At 41.6% G+C, this 16791-nt stretch overlaps 1 protein-coding gene across 6 annotated transcripts in view; it reads left to right on the top strand.

Annotated features, from left to right (window-relative positions):
• DHRS12 (dehydrogenase/reductase 12) overlaps window positions 1-15757 on the top strand; it is a 28170-nt gene extending 12413 nt beyond the window's left edge. For 3 of the 6 annotated variants that reach the window (XM_064504886.1, XM_064504881.1, XM_064504882.1), the window contains 2 exons: window positions 2686-2816; window positions 5768-9654. In XM_064504886.1, the coding sequence (XP_064360956.1) occupies window positions 2686-2816; window positions 5768-6184 (548 nt within the window). In that variant the 3' untranslated portion in view covers window positions 6185-9654. Of the gene's footprint in view, window positions 1-2685; window positions 2817-5767; window positions 9670-10402; window positions 10508-11168; window positions 11260-12561; window positions 12700-15356 lie in introns of those variants that run through there. The other 3 variants (XM_064504883.1, XM_026108480.2, XM_064504884.1) reach the window with 2 other exon arrangements.
• Window positions 15758-16791: the final 1034 nt, after the last annotated feature.

The following is a 16791-nucleotide window of genomic DNA, read 5'->3' as shown; positions in this document are numbered from 1 at the left end:
TGCTTGCATATGCCAGGAGTCCTGTCACTCTCTTTTCCCTTGCCCTCCGTGCAAATACATGGTTTTCCTGAGAGACTGTTTAGTATGTTCAGAAGTGACACATTAAGAAGAAGCTGTGGTGCTCTGTTTTCGTGTCGTCCTCCTGTTCATCAGTATCTGGGGCTGGAAGGGGGGAAGCTCACGCTATGTAGATGGGGCATTTATAGAGCCATGCATTTGGGGTCTGGAAACCCTTGCTGGGTTTTATTCTTGACTGATCCTGGCTGGCTTCCTCAGCTCCCATTTACTTTTGAAAACTAACATTTTGGGTATAAATGGCTCATGCTTAGCCGGTATGGCTCACACAGCTTGTTTTTGTGCAACTCCGACTACATTAAACTGATAATTAAAAATCCAAGTATAAAGACATAGATCCATTTTCTTAAAATTAATCTTCAGCTGAAATTCTTCTGTTTCTTGTGGACAAAATTCAAAGCGAGTTTTATTTTACCATCAAATTTCCCCTGGCCATAGAAATACAAGAACTTCTACCTTAAAGAATTTCTTCACCTTAAATTAGTTTAACCCTCTTGTGGTCTTTCAGACAAAAATTCAGCATTGCGCAAAGTTGCAGTTCTTCCAGAGAGAAGCAGCATGAAACAAATAAAATAGTCTGAACATGAAAGCATGTTTTTGTTCAGTTTTAAACATTGAGAAAATTAATTGCCAAGGAACAGTACTAGGACATCACTTGAATTAGATTTTATCACACAAGTAGAAGCAGCAGCAAGTTCTGCTTTTCAAGCTGTAAATCAGCCACACTAGAGATATGCAGCAGAATACAGCTGCACATACATGCTAGAGGAAACTAAATTACAGTTGCAGCAAACTAGGAAAATACCTATATTCTCTTTGTGAGTGTTACATACTGGTCTCCTTTATTCATTTGTGAATCACTTTCTACATGAATGTAAAAGAAGGTCAAAGAGGTGATTACACATTTGAGCAGATGAGGTAAAACAGGTAAGTCATCCGCTGTTGTCCATCTTCTGGTTCCGTCTGGGCAACGAAGAGGATTAAATTATGAAGCCTTGAGAACAGAGTGGGACTTGGTTGAGCTGGGAGAGGCTGTTCAGAGTGCAAGAGAGAATAGCTTCCTTGCTTATAAGCCACACACACGGAGGACCAATATTTTCTACAGTGCAGGTTTTCTCTTGAAAGCCAGAGGTGGAGGAGTAAATCATGCCCATTGGGGTCACAGTGGGAGAAAGCTGTACGGAAAAAACGCATGTCAGAGTGGGTACTGTGTTAAGTCATTTCCCTAAACACTGTGTACCCTTGGGCATGCTTTGCTTTGGAGAAGCTATTTCTATATCAGTAATTGTCTGTGGTTATGGATTCCCAGAGAAAGCCTTTGCTAAATTAGATACGGCTGGTATATAGGGTGGCTGTAATGCCGTATGTTGTCTGAATGAACAGACTGGATTTCCCTCTCCCTTTTCCCCTAGAGAAAGGAAAACCTGAAGGATGGCATGGGCTCTAGACCCATGTTTTTAAAATTTGCAGTTGTCCCCCTCTTGTCAGCAGCCTGGGAACCATAACACAACTGCTCGATTTCTATAGAAATAAGGTTGAATTATATTATTATTTTTTTCAAATCTTCACATGCAGGGCATTTTTTCCATCTTTTTGTGACTACTTCTACCTGGATCTTAGCTCCAGTCTAGTGAAGGAGTGTCTAGGAGGTAACTATCTAAGAACGCGAGACTCTGAACTATAAAATGATTTAAATACAGAGTAGAGTCTTTGAATTCTGTATTTGATATCTGATTAACATTTACATAAGCTGTAGGATTGCTCATTTAGATGTCTAAAATGCTGTGAAGCTTTTAAATCCAGGCTAAGGACATTTTCCTCTTGACTGACTTGTTAGTCTGTTTTCAGATATTTTGCATAATGGATGCTAAAGTTCAGTTCTAATTGATCATCTGACTTGTGAAACATACTTTATATCCTGGTCTTTTCTTACACCATATCAGGCAAAAATGAATGCCTAACTCCTCTAAGAGATAAGATGAGTGCGTATGAAAATAATGCTGGTTAGAGTAGAAAGTAAACACTCTTTTATGTGAAATACCTGTGTTTGAACTATAGGTTTGGAGTATAATAAATAGTAGTATTAATGATTACTGCTTGGTTCCCAGGACCTTGCCAAGATTTACATTTTACTGCAGAGCTCTTTTAACACTGAAGAAACTAACAGTCCTCTTATTCCTTTCTGTATGTATTTGTTGCACTTTGCAAGTCACTCACAGATCCCTATTGCAAAGCTAGTAGAAGCTGTAGTCTGAGGTTTATGTAACTAGGTGTGAGCTACATGAATATTTCCACTGACTGACTAATTAAAGGAGCTCACTCGAATGGGAGACGCAGAATCCTCTCTGGTGTTGTCAGAATGTGCAGGCAGTGAAGGGCATGAAAATGCAAATGTGAGTTGATAGTTCACACTTGGTATGGTTTGTTTAGTGTTCTGGCTTGAACTGTAATGTGCTCTGAGCAGTCAGCACTGGCCGTGTCTGTGCTCACCCACCACCACAGGCCAGTGCTGGTGTGCAGCACGCTGACGGGGCTCAGGCACAAATGCCGTGTGGCTCCGTGTGAGTCTGCTGCGATCACGTGAAATGTCTTGCCTCTTTTCCCTGCTAGATGTCCAAGAATTGCTGCTCGGCCTTGGGCACTTAGGCTGCGACGGGGGCGTGCTAGCCGGACACAAGTCTGAAACTGCACACTGCTGCCTGAATCACACCTTCGGGATGGAACTGAGTCAGTGCCTTGGGGTAATGCAGGCTAATTCCTCAGCAGATGCTGATGGGCAGTTTTAAACTCTGTTTTGTCCTTTTGTTCTGTGTGTTGCCACCCTTATGTCTCCTCCTGTGGGCTGGCCTTGTACTCAGGGTTGCATCCAGGAGCTGGGCAGTGACAAGCAATAATTTCTTCTGATGAGACTTGCAGACTTCTGAGTCAGCACTTCCTTCTTTTTTATGTAAAACCCCAAATAAAGACTATTCAAACTGACAGTATTCAGTCACTTTGGAAAAAAACTGTCAGCGTTGGTAGGCAAGCAGAGGCAACAGAAGCATGTTCTTGTTGAAGCACTAGAAATTTAGCTGAAACAATCCTTTCTCCATTTTATAGCCTGCCTCACTTTACTTTTACTCAACATAACTTTTCACTTGACATGGAAAAATGGCTTGTATGTTACAGTTTATTGCTATTGACCAGCCAAGGGGGTGCTCAGACATGTTTGGAGATAAATAAATAATGCTCCCAATATGAGTATTCTTCACTCTAATGAAACCTTCTCTGCTCCCTTGCTTTAATAATATCAGCCGTATACATTTACTCTGTGTGCAGGAAGGGGTAGGGCCAAAGGAAATAAGCTGTTCCTCTACCGCAGTTGCAGTACAGCCCATCTGCGGCAAATCGCCTAACCCATATGGATGTTTTTCAGTCACTTCCCTACATGCAAACCACACCTAACTGGTGTTTCACATGAGACAGTGTTGGCTACTGGATTTTACTCTGGAATACTGGGAATTCAGATTACTTGGATACCAGCTAGCAGTCTGCCATAAGGACGGTGCTAGGTCTTTAGCAAGACCACCCTACCTGCAAGAAGGAGATTATGATAGCAACTTCCTTTACGAAGACCTTTGAGACTTAATGGATGAGATGTGCTTCATAAAAGTATAAGGCCAAATGTAGTTGCAGATCCACTAACTATATTGAGGTCCAGATTCCCAGGACAGAGACGAACCCTTAGGGTGCTGAGCTTAGCTTTGTAATTCAAGGGAAATGCAGACCTTTGTTTTGTCTTTCATGTTCACTCCCTCTTCCCACACACTGTTATTGCTAGTGTGGTGGAATTGGCCCTCAGAGACAGCACACTAAAATCTTCTTTCCTCATCTTGAGTTCAAAACGCAGGCTCAGGGATGTCTCCTTACTTGGAACTCCATAAACTACAAGGCTTGAAAAGATAACCAGGTCAAGGAAAAATGTCAGCTTGCTGTGTGTGTGCTTTTTTTTTTTTTTTAAACTTGGACATAGGAAAAGCAAGCCAATGTACTTAGCTGATTTTTACCAGATGAATGAGCCACTGAAATCTGTACAATCAAACTTCTTTCTTTTGTTCCCACTTTTTTTCACAGTTGAAATAACACTCACTGTTCCTGATAATGCTGCAAAGCTCAGGCAGATGGAAAACTCCACTGAGTGTGGTGCTGGCTGCCTGCCCTTAGCTGAATGTTAGCAGATTAAAAACCTCACCAACAATTTACCACTAATTGCCAGATAGAACATCAAGCAAAAACTATTCTAGAATCCTCCAAGACACTTGGGTCTGCAATAACTGTATCATCAATTAATTTGGCATCATAAACAGGTAGTGGCTTTACAGTATTACTTCTGAAACCATAATTTTCTTTATAAGTCAGTGTTAAAGGACAGGTTTTGGGGTCACTTTATACAAATTCCGTAAAGCTAATAGGCGTATGTGTTCATGTACTATTATTACACATTATATTCTGTTTGATTTTCAAGTCTGAAGTATATGAATCTTATGGATTCTTCCAGGTTTTAGCATGCTGAAGCTGAATTATGATACTGATTAAAGGCATTCTTGAAGTCTTCCTTCAAGTGTTTGTCTGTCTTTTCTGTTTGAGGTGTTCCATGATTTGCTTAGGTTCATGGTCTAGTATAGAAAGATTTGTAGCTTTGTGTGGGAAAGAGCAGTGTGTAATGCACTGTAGGCTTCTGCCACTGCATGGGGATAGCTTTCACTTTGGTTATGCTGTCACTGAGGTGGTGAGATCAATGGTGAATTGATTGTTAGAAGAATGTGCAGAACTACCTTCCAGCAAGAGCTAGCAATAATGTTTTCCATAGAGTCCCCTCAGCTTCCGCTTCATGCCATGCAAAAGGTAGCCTAATTTGACTTTAAGAGCTTATGAAGCAGCCAGGCAGATTTTTGTAGTATTTTTTAAACAGCTTAGTGTAGGAATTTAATGTTTGTCTTCTTAACAGCTCCTCATTTTCTAAACTTGCATCATGGAAGTTTTTCTCTGTGACTGCGAAACACTGAGTTATTGCTCATACAGGTTGACAGAGGAGTTCTCTGTATGGAGTTAAAAAATGAGAGATGTTAATTAGAGCACAATATCAGATTACTCAACTAAATTGAGAAGACCTCAGAGCAAGTGGAGCAATTATACAACAGGACACAAGGGAATGCATGGTGATTCAATTTTTTTTTTTCCAAACAAGTAAACCTGAAACCTAAACAAACATTAATGTGATCAGCACTTGGGAGAGACTATGTATGAACAAAATGTATTCTTATTAAGTGACATGTTAGTTACTTTTAGGAGAATTCTGATATGTAATATGGAGACTGAGAACCCACACGATCTAGTCCGCCATATGACAGAGTTGGTTGAATGATATGTAATGCTGGGGTTGCTGGGTCTGTATAGAATTTAACTACACTGTATTATGCAAAATTTCCTATTATGTGAGCTCAGCTTAGAGACATAAAAACTTGTAGGAATTTTTCCAAAGAAAAGCAAATGTTGAGAGGATGTTTATCTGTAAAAGGAATTGTACATCAATCCCAGGAGCCTCTCTGACTCAAGAAGATGTGGCCAGTGTGTACTGTGTCAAACCTTATTATGTGGAATAGGGCTGTAGCGTGCTCAGTAAGCTTCTCAAGCTGGCTCTTCACCTCTGCAGAGTTCAGCGAGGGCAAGACGAAATCCTGTACATGGGGGTGACAGACTGCACACCTACTCCCCCCATTCTGTGTTCTGCTGCTTGCTTCTGAGCGAGCTCCTGAATTTATCCTGCTGGACTCCTTTGCGGCACAGCAAATACTCCTGCTCACAGAGAAGTGTTGTATACCATCTCCCTGCAAAAAGGTACTTTTTTTCACCTTTACGCCAGTGGAGCCAAACTTTCAGGCTAGGCAGGCAGTATACCTTCCAATGGCAGGCAAAGGTCATATATAACAGTCTGGCCTCTGTCACACGATCAGATTTGATAGCTTCAGGTAGTACAGCTGTACATCCAAGAGCGCCTAGCAGGTTTACTCCTAGCTTCCTGCCTGCTGGGTCTGAGGTTACTGTGGGAAAGAGGGAAGCTGCTGCTTGAGTTTCTGCCACGTGAGTATTTCGGGTAGCCTGTCCTCTTACACGTGCACTGTTCAGACCTGTGCAGGAAAAGGGCTGTAGTCCAGGTGAGCCATGCTGGGAAACATCCTGCTCCTCACTGCCATGTTTCCCAGAGGACTCTTGAGTCCTCCTCTGTCTTAGGTACAGGTGATGGGGAACAGGCACTGGGAAACATGGTGGCCTGGAGGCTGAGCACCTCCATTTGTGAAGTATCTGCTCGAGACCAGGACACACTTTTTCCAGAATACCCCCAGCAGTGTTGGTAGTTCTTGTCTTTCCAGAATAAACCTCCCTTTGCTTCTGGCAGAATCATGAAGGTGCTGTCAGAGGAAGGGCAGGATCTCCAAGCTACTCAATGCTCTTTCAGTGCAAGGCACATCACTGTTGATCATAACCTTCCCCTCCATGCCCATTTGTGCTCTCTTGGTCTTTTAAAAATAAGGAGAAAAAACGATCACAAAATCTCTACAGTCCAAACACAGTGACTATTAAGAACTAATCTCATTTGATATGCCTTACCATTTTAACTCAACTCTATGGGAGGAGGTGCCTCCTTCAACAGGCGAAAATGATTTCTGTGTCAACAAAACAACATAATAGAATGGTGAGGTTTTTGTTTTGGAAAGTTAGGTGCCCAATACATTGCTATCAGTAATCAATTGTTAGAAAAAGTATAAATTGCTGGGATGTTGTCTTGATTTCTTGCATGGGTAGCAAACGTAGCCTTGTCTACCAAATCAAAATGTTGGTTTTGCTTGCAGAGGAATAATTACTAGAAATATGACAATTTTCTTTTTTATTTTTAATACTGTTCATGCAGTTCATACTTGCATGAGGATTGTGGCCGTCAGCACATTCATGTTTTGCTTCCTATTTACTTAAAGGAAATTCATTTCTGTATTACTGCATATTGTAATACATCCATGCTTGGAAAAATGCAGGCCAGAAAGTGCATGACTGCAACAGGCCTCTAGACTAGCTGTACTTAGCATTGTTTTTAGTCTTATCAGTTTGAATCTAGCTATCAAACTGCATACCGGCTTTTATGTGGATAAAAATGTAGAGGTTTAAACTGGTGATGACGTATTTCAAACAAAGATATACCTAAGTAATCTCACTGTATTAAATTACTTGTTGAGGTTGTTTTGCCTCACAGACCACCCATGCAAAAAGAGTGTATAGTATCCAATATATCTGTTAAAAAAAATGAGGAGTCTGTATCCAGACACTTAAGATTGGACCAAAGGTTGGTGAAATATTTAGTAGGAGGAGGAACAAAACACTGTGGTCGTGGAGCCTGGTGCTTCGGATGTATGTATGTGTGGAGATACTAGTACCTGCCTCGGGAAACAGGGATCAAAACCAGTCTCTTGACACTCGCTCCCAAAGCAAATGAGCAAGTGGCTTTGTGGGGCAAAAAGACAGAATGATCTGGCTATGTGGGATTTACTGAATTCTTATTAAACGGGAGGAAGAGAAGAGACACTGGCTTTGCAATTTGTGGTTTTAACTACACATACAAACTTCTGAGAAGCTGCAGTTGCTATAAGCAGTATTTTTGGCATTGAGCATTTCTCTCATCCAGCTGGAAAACAAAACAAAACCCAGTTGTTAATGAGGCAGTGTTAATGCATTCATCTTTGCATCTCTTTAGAATTAACAAACAGAAATGAAGCCCTTAAAAGCATAAATTAGTCTGGGGGGAGTCAAATCAAGAGTTGTCATAGCTGGTGCATTGCAGCTCTGCTTTTGGGAAATGCAGCTTATTTAACCAAAATGTGACGTTACTTTGCATTTGAAGAGTTTATAGCAAATCAAAATTTAATCCAGCCTTTCAGCTTGTACTGAAGTTATTTTTTTTTTATCTCGCAGCAATCTCCCATGGCAATCAGTAGTAGTTCTTGTCCTAATGATGTCATCCTTCAGTCTCCCCGCTGCTACCAGGGGAGACTTCGCGCGCTCATTATTCACTGGCAACTGCCTCGGCATGCATTTTCTGCTGAAGGCAGCCTGCATTTACTCATCTGCTGCGCATTCGTTTTGTTTGATTTGCCTGGGTTTTAAATGTATTGTGTGCATATGGATGTCCCTGTGATTATATTGGGAAAAGGAGGACTGTTGGGGCTGACAGGAGAACTGAACAATTTGTTCACCAAGCATGTAACACATTTAATTTTGGTAGCATATTTATAAACATGCTGCATTTTAGCTGAGTGAGCTCATCGCCTCTGCAGAAGGGAGGTTATGAAGACACATGCTGAAGTCTTCATGGCTAATGAAAAACATGGCCTTAGCAGCTCGTGGAAAAAAATGTGTTTATCACTCACATTGTTGTTGAACTAGAGCCACTTGTGAAGGGACAAGAGAGAGGTATTATACTCTTACTTGATGCAGAAACAAATGGGTCCAGAGAGATTCATTTTGAATTAAACAGCTGAGAACTTTCTTTAATACAGTTTAAAGGAAAACAAATTTTAAAAATTTGCCTTAAGAGATAAAAAGAAACCCCAAATCACTGTCTTGCACTTGAGCTAGCTGAAAAAAACACTAGGTGTGTCTGAATCAAACACACTATCTGTTGAACAATATGTTTTGCATAAATAAACTTTGCTGGTCATGGTAACAGCTGTAATGGAATATAGTTTTGTTCTGTGTATGAATCTGTGCTAAATAAGCACGATTGAAGTGGGAAAGAACACAGCTTATGTTTCCCCGAGTAATCTTAGTTGTAGCCCTGGGCACAAAATCCTAGTATTTTCCCTCTGGGAGTTACTTATCTTTTATAAGAGTCATGCTGGGTATTAAAGAGGCAGTTTTTCTGTGCAATACAAATCAGAAATGTTGAGATACCCCAACTGATTTCAAGACGAAAGACAGAAACATTGCAGAGTGATGGAGAAGTCTTTAGTGCATCTTCGCTTTCTCCAGTTAAACCACAGCCAGGGCTGGATATAGTTGCCGTATGCAAGGGCTGAGAAACACACGTGTAGAAACAGTTTGCTCCTCTTGTTCATAACCTGGCATGAATATGTGTATCTACACTACACATGGAGGGGAAATGTCTTCCCTATTTTTTCCCTGGCATCATCTTACCCCCATATAAATATATACCTGACCCAAGCTGCCTTTTGCATCATAGCTAGAATGTAGCGAGCAGTTTATACTACAGGTACAATATACATAAAAGCCTATAAAATAATTGTTGTTCCTTTTGAGAAGTATGCAGCAATGTTGACCACTACAAGTTGAATAGACACAGGTAAAGCAGCAACGAAATCATTAAATTCAGATGAAATTGCAGTAATAAAGAGATTTCCTGTATTTTGACTTGTTACAGGGGGCAAGAAGAGAAGAAAGCTTTTTCATAAAGAAAAGTTAACGTTCACGTTTGTCTTTCTCGTAGGCACATACATTCTAACAACTGCCCTGCTGCCCCTGCTGGAAAAAGAAGCTGATCCCAGAGTGGTGAGTTGGTGATGCTGCTGAAAAATGGTGTTCTCCCATTCTTTCCCTGTGGTTTGTGACAGTATCTCTTTGGTTGCGTTAGCAATCCAGGATTAGTTATAATGCTATAAGCATCTCAAGAATCCTCTTGGAATTTGCTAACAGGCTCCTTCTCCAAGGCAAAGTTCCTTCCTGCCACTCTCAAACTTTCATTGGAAAGCAAAGTAAAACAGTTCCTGGGAAACTTCTTTTTGTTTCCCCAGGGCAAGTTGTCTCCTGCAGCACAGTGCAAAATACCTGTAACAGGATTATGGGCTTAAAAGAACCTTCTAGGTCTTGGTGTGAAACAGGACAGCAAGCACATATTTTGAATTAAATTTCCTAGGTTTTATACAGTATTTCTAGTTTTCTAATGAGCTTCTGTAAGTGCTAAATATAGAAACTACAGATAGTGCTATTCTGCTATTGTCTTTCTCACAGTTACTCTTCACAAGGAAGAAGCGCAAAGAGTTCCCTGATGGGGTCAACAGCATTTTGAATGAAAAACACTTAAACTTTTTTAAAAAAAATTATTTCACCTTATCTCCAGGTGTGCTCCATACTTGAGCACAGGCATATATAGAGTATTCAGAGAAATCCTGCTCCCAGGGACTTGCATATAGGGCCCAAAGGCAACATTACATGCATGAGTGGGATTGTGGGGAGCTTTTGGTTTTGTTTTTCATTCATTCGGTTTTTATTCAATTGGTTACAGATAACTGTCTCTTCTGGGGGCATGCTGGTTCAAAAATTAAACATATCTGACTTGCAGTCAGCAAATGGGACATTTGATGGAACTATGGTGTATGCACAAAACAAGGTACGGTCCATGGTTTTGAAAGCAAAGCCCAGCAGTTGTTTGCCAGTTGGCTCATACCATCTGCTTTGCAAAAACCCTGTTGTCCACTACTGCTCTCCCATTGCATTCAACCCATATAGAGACCCACAGGGAATAATCTTCATCAGTACAACGCATTTCCTGCTTCAGTCAGAGCAACCATCACATTTTGAAGTGCAGAGCAGAGAGCAGTTTCAGGAGTATCGTGGCATGCACCCATGAATACTTACCATTTTGCCCTGAGAACATGGCTAGACTTTAATTTGATTTGATTTAAGGCTCAAGGGGAGAATACTATCTTTAGTTGATAAGCCTGCTCTTCCTGCTCAGTTCTTACCTGCAGGCTGCATCAAGCAGACTTGGTCAGTAAAAGCAATGTAACTACTTTAAAGATAAGCTTGCGGCCAGGATATGGACTGCAGTGACCATGGTGGTCTCTGATAACATTATTCAATAAACCCAGTCAGGATGGGCAAAGGTGTATTTCTGCTCTACTAAAATGCCCCTGTAATTACAGCACAGCTTTGGAGCAGTTTATCTCCCTGGGAAACTCTCACTACTGGTTATAGTGAGACAGAATAACAAACTCAGCGGACAGGCTAATGGACTCGGTGCTAGTCTGGCTGCTTTTGTTCTATCCTAGAGACAGCAAGTCGTCTTGACAGAACAATGGGCAAAAGCTCACAGAAACATCCATTTCTCTGTCATGCACCCCGGCTGGGCAGACACGCCAGGTACCATCTGCTTGAGACTCTGTTTTTTCTTTTCAGGATTAGTCTAAGAGCAAAGAGAATTGAGACTTTCTGATAAATTTCTTTAACAGGTGCAGCAATTTCTTGCCTCCGGATCGGTGATTAAGGTAGTTTTGTACCCCCTTGGTAGTCCTGTTCTGCACAGTGTCTGCTATCTGCAGGTAGCCAGAGAGTCATAAAGGGATATGAATGGTTTCAGTCCCATGCAAATGCACAGCAAAGCCATAGTGCCTTAAGCTAACCTTTAAGTTACACTTGTAATGGGACTGTTAAACACAAAGCTATAGCTTCTGCCTCTGTGAGTGCCACCATGCAGATCATGGGAATCTGAAAGGGCATGTAGGAAAATGGGGCATGCACCATTGTGTAAGCCTTGTTCCTCTGCTCTTCCTCTAAGCATTCACTGCCATTGAGAAGCAGCATGGTTGGCTAAACAGCCCTTTGCCTGAGCTGCCCCTGTCCTTTAGTGACTGTGTCACAGTGGGTGGGCCAGCATCGGTTATCCCATATGCATGTTGCATTTTGCATTTGCAATGTTACCATTGCCTGAGACCAAGCTTGGGATGTGGACTAGCAGTCCAATCTCCCATGTCTTTTCTAGGGATGCAGCTTCCAAAATGTGCTTCTGATGACTGAAGCATTTGCCCCGTTGATTTTATTCTTGAAAACTACCATTTCCAATTAAATACCCTAGTATTTCTTTTTCTTTAAAATATATCTATTTTTGCACTGCATCCTTCATGTATTTCAAACCTAATGAGCTTTAACGTTATCCCGCCTTAAAGTTCAAGGACTTTCCAACCCCCCCAAAATAAACAGTTGCAGGGAAGGACCTTCAATCATCACCTGTTTGACAAAAGAAAAACAAGCCAGTATTTAAGCACTAGTTATATTGTTGGTTTAGGTGCTGTTCACCATATAGTTGTGAAATAATATCCTGCAAATGTTTTCCTAAAACTGGTGAGAAAATAAGAGTTAAAGATTCTGTCATGATTCTTTCTATTTCTGTTTACTCCGTGTTTTAAGTCTTTGCAATTTATAGTAGAATTGGATCGGAAATCTCTCACTGATTCCTATTCTCACATGCTGGTAGTTTTCTCCCTATAATTTGACCCAAACAAACAGCTGGTGGATCATCTGGTAGTTTACCTCTATTTTACCGCAATAGGTGCCTTCTGTTCTTCAGACACTCACAATGGCAAATTTTAGCCTTTTTTTCTTAATATTTTAACCAAAAAAGCCTTAAATGCCACAACACCATTCCATTTTTCTTCTTCTTTCTAGCTGTGAGATCATCAATGCCAGATTTCTATCAGAAGATGAAGAATACCCTGCGCACAGAGGCACAGGGAGCTGACACTGTTGTATGGTTGGCAGTCTCATCCGAAGCAACGAAGTTACCAAGCGGCTTGTTCTTCCAAGGTAAGTCAGCAGTGTCCTACATCGCGTCTAGTGGAGACTGCTAAAGCTGCCTGGGACTGTAGGAACCCCACCTGACCTGGAAGGGGATGGAGGCCTGAGCAGGCAACTGTTGTTTAAAGGATAAAATATTTCTCAAAATTGTTCCATGACTAAAGGTTCAAGTAAGCATTGTGCAATCAGAGAAAGATTGTGTTAAGCTGGCTGTTATGTTCCTGCTTTCCTCTTCTAAATTAGGTAACAGAGACTTCAAAGCTTTTTTTTAGGGAGTACTTTTTTTTTTTATGAAGATGGTTCCATACAAGACTGTGCAAGAAGGAAGGTGAATCACAGCAGTCGAACAACATCTTTTATGATGTTGGGAAACTGTCATCCTTCTCACAGGGCACTGGAGGTTGGCTTTGCTTTGACAGGCTCCTCCTCCTGCCTCTCCATGCTAGCGTACCACTGCCAGCTTCCTCTTTCTCTAAAGCTGTGCAGAGACTTGACCTCAGTGGCAGTTTTGGCACTGTTGGCACAGGGAATGTAAGTGGAAGAATAGGACAGAGAATTTCCCTCTTCCAGGCAGATGACAGGCATCTTGTAGGGGCAGCTGTAAGCATGAACATCTAAATGGTGATGCAGGTCAGTCCAGTGAGAGAAAGGCCAGGCTCAGAGTAACTGCTCACAGGAGCCTAGTCCTTCTCTTCGATGTGGCACTCACAGCCTGATTCACTGGAATTTCTAGTCAGGGCATACAGGAAGTTTGGACTTTTCCAGGGTTGGGTTAACTTTGTCCTTTCTCTCCCCTCCCAAACAGTCACACATGGTTGATGACAGATAACTGAACCACGCCTTTTTAATGCCATTATGTGATACATGCACAAATTACATATCCCAGCTGGTCATTCTTTGTAGAACCAGGCTTTGCCTTTTTTCATATTCCTGTCACCTTGCTTTCCTTCTGGGCCTGACACTTCCGTTCAGCTGTTCTTACTCTAGATCATAATTTCACCAATACTCCTGTTTGGCCTTTGTCTACCCCCGGCTTTAGTAAACAGGGAACAAGCCTTGGCTCTTTAGCTGTAGATAGTGACTCTAGAGAGCTGTGGTCTTGGCATGACTGCACTTAAGGCTGCAAGAGCAGTCTCGTGTCCTGTGTTTATCACAGAGGGATAAAGTCAGACAGTTCTTTCTCTCTCCGACTACCCTGTGGGAACCACAGCCTGGAATGCATGCCCTTTAGACGCTTTCAGTAAAGGACTTTGTGTGCAGGAGCACTCTGCCACAGATCCTGCTCTTCTGGTCCTAGAGGGCCCTTTCCTGAATCAGTAGCACCTTTCCTCCATTTCCTCTGTTCCCTTTTATTCAGTTCCCTTTGAGGGCCAACCAGAGCCAGCATTTTTTTTCCTGAGAAAAGAAATGGGAAGTGAGAACATGGCTCATTCAACCAGAATTTTCTGCATCTGCCAAAATAAATAAAAACTGTTTGACAGAGTCCTTCTTTCCAAAGACTAGAAGCACCTTCGCCGTGATGGTGAGCTTGGCTTACACACGTAGTTCCCAAACATTTGCAGACAGGCTACTTGAAACACTCCTCTCCCATGCCCCACTGAGCTAGGAAGCAGATCGTATTCAGTGATAGAGAAGGGAACATTCCTCTGCATGTCTCTCTCCTCAGTTTTCCATAAGCAGAGGTAATGGGGTGTGTGCAGCCAGATACAACATTTGCTCTTAAGAGACCAAATGTCTCTGCTCCCCTGGGAAGTCTGAAAGCAGACTGCTAGGTTTTCAGAGAAGTCTGCTGCCCAGTGTTGGAACAGCTAGTTCTTTTTGTCTCAGCTGGCTACTGCAGAAGTTGGACTTACTAAATAGACTAACAGTGCTGCAGCAGTGCCCTGACAGTTGCTTTATAGATGTCTGAGAGCATTGTCATTTGGTTCCAAGGCTCTAGCTATGACGTTTTTGGAGAGAAAAATCTCTCATTGGAAGACAGCTTAGAATGGACAGTGATGTAGCACTGATATAAGCTATATTTATGCAGAGTGAGTGAGGAGGATGAGATTCAGGAAACCAACCAAAGCATCAAATTGAGCAAGCTTTGTTAGACATCTTGATATTGGATAGTTACTCCTAGCTGTCGAGCAGTTAGCAGAAGCCCTTTAGCATTCAGAATTTAACAGTTTAAAACAGTAAGCATTTTAAGAATGAAAATAATTCAAACTATGAAGTTTCCCAGCTGCAGAATTTGTACAGCACTAGAAACCTTGTTCTAGAGGGAAGAAGAAACCATGTCTCATTCTGAAAAAGCAACTTCTGCCTGCACTGATATTCTCAAGTTACTGGTCTTTATCTACAACAGTTACACTAGTGACAGAGAACAGGCCTAAACCCCGCAATAAGGCATTCCTTTATCTATCCTGTGCCTAGCAATGAGATCTCTCTCTCCACTTTAAGTCATATTATGCAAAGGAACAGTCCTTCTAGCTCAGTAATTCAGATGAAATTAGTTTAATTTCTGATTTGAAAGATGTACTTAACTAACATTGTTTCCAGAAACCTAGGAAATAAGTCTTCTGGCTTCAAGACCATGAAGTGTGTTTGGGAAGGACAGAGCCCTGCAGAAAAATCTCCTTTGTGCTAGAAGAAATAGTTAAATGGATTTTTCTTTTTTCTTCCAGACAGGCAACCAGTTGCTACACACTTACCCCTAGCAAGAACCTACAGTCCACCAGAGGATGAGGAGAAGCTAATGCAGGTGCTGGAAGAATTTTCCCAGAAGTTTAAATCCACTTCTTCAGGAACTTAGTGTCACTGCTAACACAGTGTAACCACAAAGCTTCTAATTATACAGTAACATTAGTGTAGTGTGCCTCGGGTAGAGGAAAGGTAGGATGCCATAGGTCTGTTAAAAAATAAATTGCATTCAGGTGTGCTTATGGGGGGCGGGGATAGTGGTAGTTGCAAATTTGTTCTGTTGCTGAGAGTCCCTTTTCTTGTGAATGTGCACCTGCTATCTCAAGACATGGTAAGGTTGAACTGGAAGAAAAATAAAGAGCCATTAAAATGAAATAAAACCCAAGTGATAGCATTGGGCGTCGTGAATTTACCCAAAACCTTTTAAAACATTCAGTGTACAGAGAAATCCTGAGAAGTACATCTTCAGCAGCTCTCATGAATGACTTCAGGAAAGAAGTGTTACTAAACACTGTATTTGTCAGGTTGGTTGCTTTCTTTGGGGTGGAGGGGAGGTGAGAGTGCCTAGGCTCTAACCTATGATCAGGAATGCAGAAACTCTCTTCTGCAGTGCCTGCTCAGTTTAAATGGAAGGATTTCTCACAGCCTTCAGTTTTTATAATTCAACCTTGGTATGCACAAGTGATCTGCTTCCTGATGTTTAAACAGCAAGAATTTAGGAATGCTGCCAAGTGCCTGCCGCATTACTTTATGGAGCCAGGACAGAATATTATCCCATTTACATCAAGACACTATGAAGTAAGGGACCTCAACATGCACCACACCCTGATGTGAATGGATCCCTCCCCTTCAGGCAATGGAGAGATGGCTGCATGACTCCAGGATAAAAAGAAATAACATGCTAAGCCTTATGTGCTTGCTTTTTCTGTCAGAGCTGAAATGGAATTGCTTTATCATTATGAACAGAGTAAGAAGAGGAAGGGAACACTGGGAGTCCCGAGCTTTATAGGCTGGAGAGCTCCACCTCCTGATGAAAGGGCTTTATTTTGCCTGGAACAGTTTTATTTCCAGATAGGGAAGATGAGATTCATATTACCTGGCTTGTGGACATTTGAACTACTCATCTGGACTCCCACTGTAAATTAGTAGAGAGAGAACAGGCTCTTCCACAGTGATTTATTGGATCTAGTTTAGAAATGACCCCTTTGTACCTATATCTTTTTACTGACTTTAAAGGTAACCCAGCTCAGACTAAGACATTCAGGTGGGATTCATTTTATCTTATGTGTTTCAGATATTAATCACTGCAAAGCCTAGACTATTACAAGCAGTAGTGGTGACAGAGCAGTGGTGACACGTCTTCTCCTGAACTGAGTGTGTTTGATAGCAAGCTGCATACAAAACCCAGCAAAGTTATGC

This window comes from Dromaius novaehollandiae, chromosome 1, assembly GCF_036370855.1.
Source record: "Dromaius novaehollandiae isolate bDroNov1 chromosome 1, bDroNov1.hap1, whole genome shotgun sequence".
Classification (NCBI taxonomy): domain Eukaryota; kingdom Metazoa; phylum Chordata; class Aves; order Casuariiformes; family Dromaiidae; genus Dromaius; species Dromaius novaehollandiae.
The sequence above is the reverse complement of the archived record's forward strand: the minus strand, read 5'-3'. Positions and strand labels throughout refer to the sequence as shown.